The sequence below is a fragment of the Chaetura pelagica genome, unplaced genomic scaffold (genome assembly GCF_000747805.2).
Source record: "Chaetura pelagica isolate M959 unplaced genomic scaffold, ChaPel_1.0 scaffold323, whole genome shotgun sequence".
Taxonomy (NCBI): domain Eukaryota; kingdom Metazoa; phylum Chordata; class Aves; order Apodiformes; family Apodidae; genus Chaetura; species Chaetura pelagica.
This window is the reverse complement of record NW_009952640.1, coordinates 849,190-852,499: the sequence shown is the minus strand read 5'-3', so window position 1 is coordinate 852,499 and position 3,310 is coordinate 849,190. Positions and strand designations below refer to the sequence as shown.

General features: G+C 42.8%; 1 protein-coding gene across 1 annotated transcript in view; it reads left to right on the top strand.

Moving 5' to 3' along the window:
* Positions 1-3,084, top strand: part of DHRS12 (dehydrogenase/reductase (SDR family) member 12) — a gene marked incomplete at its 5' end in the record, with an annotated part of 41,179 nt that extends 38,095 nt beyond the window's left edge. Inside the window, 2 exons of the mRNA XM_009993750.1 lie at positions 147-284; positions 2,957-3,084. Of these exons, the coding sequence (XP_009992052.1) occupies positions 147-284; positions 2,957-3,084 (266 nt within the window). The remainder of the gene's footprint in view (positions 1-146; positions 285-2,956) is intronic.
* Between the last annotated feature and the right edge of the window lie 226 nt (positions 3,085-3,310).

Sequence of the window (3,310 nt, the reverse complement as noted above, 5' to 3'; positions counted from 1 at the left end):
GGAAAGACTCATTCTTTTTCATAAACTCTGACATGCTTTCTCCTCTCCCTATGCTCACAATGGCAATTTTAAGCTGCTTTTTTTTTTTTCCCCCCAATAAAAAAGGCTTTCATGGCAGACCACCATTCCATTGTTATTCTTTATAGCTGTGAGATCAGCGATGCCAGATTTTTATCAGAAGATGAAGAATTCTCTGCGCACTGAGGCCCAGGGAGCTGATACTGTTATATGGTTGGCGGTATCACCTGAAGCAACAAAGTTACCAAGTGGCTTGTTCTTCCAAGGTAAGGCAGCAGTGTCTGACACTGTGTAGCAGTGGAGATTCCTAAGGTGCCTGAACTGTAGGACTGGCCTGGAAGGGGATGAAGGCGTGACCAGGCAACCCTTTTCGAAGGCTAAAGTGTATATTAAAACTGTTCCAAGGCTAGAGGTTCAAGTGAGCATTGTGCAACCAGAGAACAACCATGTTATGTTACTGCTTTTGTCCTCTAAAGTAGCTGATAGAGACTTCAAAGCATTTCTTTAGGGAGGGTTGTTTGTGGTTTTTTAATAAAAATGGCTGTGTGCAGAACTGTGCCAAGGGATAGTGAATCACAGCAGTCACACAGCATCCTTTATGATACTGGGAAACTAGAATCCTTCTCACTGAGCACTGAGGGTTGACTTTGCTTTGACAGGCTCTACTCCCTACTGTTCCATGCTAGTTAAAACTTCCAACTCCTCCTTTCTCTAACAGTGGGCAGACACTTACAGTGACATTTTTGGCACTGTAGGCATAGGGAGTGAAAAAATGGGGCAGAGCCTTTCTTTTCTCTGAGACAGGCATCTTAGTAGGAGCACCTGGCAGCACAGATGTCTTAATGGTGGTGCAGGTCAGGCCTGTAGGAGAAAGGAAAAGCTCAGGGTAATTGCTTACAGGAGCCCAGTACTTCTCTTGGATGTGGCACTCAAATCCTGAGCCACTGAATTTCTGGTACAGCATGCAGGAAGTTCAGACTTTTCTGGAATTGAGTTGACTTTGTTCCTTCTCTCCCCTCCCAGACAGTCACACAGGGTTGATTGACAGGTATTTAACCAGATCTCTTTCATGCCATCCTGCAGTGCATGCAGAAACCCTGTATCCCAGCTGGTCAGTCATCTTTGTAGAACAGGCTTTGTCTTTTGTACTCCTGTCACTTTCTTCTGTTCCTAATGCTTCTGCTCAGTTGTTCTTCCTCTAGATCCTAACTCCACCAGGCTCTTGCCTTTGGCTTTTGTCTATCCCCAGAGTTAGTAAACAGGGAAATGCTCTTACTCTTTAGCTATAGACAAATACTTTTGAGAGCTTTGGTCTTGGCATGACTGCTTTTAAGGCTGCAAGAGAAGTCTTGTGTCTATGTCCCATGCTTACCAAATTGTGATAGTCAGTGATTTGTCTCTTCTGCTGCCCTTTGGTAGTCACAACTTAGTAGGGCCCTCTTCAGGCTCTTTCAGTAGGGGGATTTGTGTTCAGAAGTACTTTACTACAAACCCTGCTCTCCTGGTCCTAGATGGAGAGAAAGTGTGACCGAAACAGGAAATGCCATTTCCTCCATTCTCTTTTAATCTGTTCCCTTTGAGTGCAAAGGACAGCCAGCATTTATTTTTTTTCCTTAGGAAGAAAATTGGGAAGAACATGACTTGTACAACCAGAACTCTCTGCATCTGCCAAAATAAATTTTAAAAAATGTTTGTCAGAGTCCTGCTTTACAACGACTAGAAGCATCTTCTCTGTGATGCTAAACTTGACTTTCACACAGAGTTCCCAAACTCAGTCACAAGCTACTAGAAGCTTGACAGTTAGATAGGAAGCAGTTCATACCCACTGATGGAGAAGGGAATGTTCCTCTGCATGTTTCTGTCTCCTCAGTTTTCCATTAGCAGAGGTTATGTTGTGTGTGCAACCAGTTACAACATTTGCTCTTAAGAGAGGAAACATCTCTGTTCCCCTGGGAAGCCTGATGGCAGCCTGATAGGTTTGCAGAGAAATCTGCTGCCCAGTGTTGCAACAGCTTGTTCTTTTAGTCTCAGCTGGCTGCCACCAAAGTTGGACTTACTGAAATAGAGTCACAGTGCTGCACCAGTGCTCTGATGTTGCTTCATAGACATCTGAGAGCACTGTCATCAGGTTCCCAGGCTCTAGATGTCATGTGTTTGGAGAGAAAGATCCCTTAGAATGGATGGTGATACAGCTATATTTATACAGAGTGAGTGAGGAGTATGAGATCTGGAAAAGCAATTAAAGCATAAATTGAGCAAATTTTTTTTTTTTGGTCAAATGATCAAACAGATACATGTTACTTATAGTGATTGAGCAATGAGCCTAAGTTCTTTAGCAATTACAATTTAACCATTATTTTTAAGGATGAAAGTAAGCATTTAAGGATATAATCCAAACTACAAAGTCCCAGCTGGGGAATTTGCATAGCACTAGACATTATCCAAGAGGCAAGGAAAAACCATGTCTCATGCTGAAAAAGCAACCTCTGCCTGCACCAATAATCTCAAGTTATTGTTCTTTGTCTACAGGAGTTATACTAGAGACAGTGAGCAGGTGTAAGCCCTCCAGCAAGGCCTGCCTTTATCTACTCTGCCCCTAGCTGCAAGTAACATCTCTTGCTACTCAGTCTTAAGTCATGCTGTGCAAAAGGACAGTCATTCTAGTTTCAAAAATTAAATCAAATTAGTTTAATTTCTGGTTTGGAAGATATGCTTGACTAACATAATTTACAGAAACCTTAAAGGTAAGTTTCCTGGCTTCAAGCCCATGAGGTATGTTTGGGAAATATATTGTCTAGCAGAAAAAAATATTTTGTGCTAGAAGAGGCTGTTACATCATAGAATTATCTCAATTTGGAAGGGACTCGTAAGGATCATTGAGTCCAACTCCCATAATGTATCCATAAGGATTTAAATTTATTTATTTATTTTCTTCCAGACAGGCAACCAGTTGCTACACACTTACCCCTGGCACGCACCCACAGTCCACCAGAAGATGAGGAGAAGCTAATGGAGATGCTGGAAGAATTCTCCCAGAAGTTTAAATCCGCTTCTCCAGGAACTTAGTGTGGCTGCTGACACAGTGTAACCACAATGCTTGTAATTGCACAAGCAGTACTGTAGTGTGCCTGCTGCTGAGGGGAGGTAGGATGCCCTAGGCCTGTCCAAAATAAATTGTCTTCAGGTGTTCTCATCAGGGGGGAGAGTGCTGCCTGCAACTTTTTTTCTGCTGCTGAGAGTCTCTCCCATTATGAATATGCACCTGTTGTCTCAAGGCACAGTAAGGCTGTGT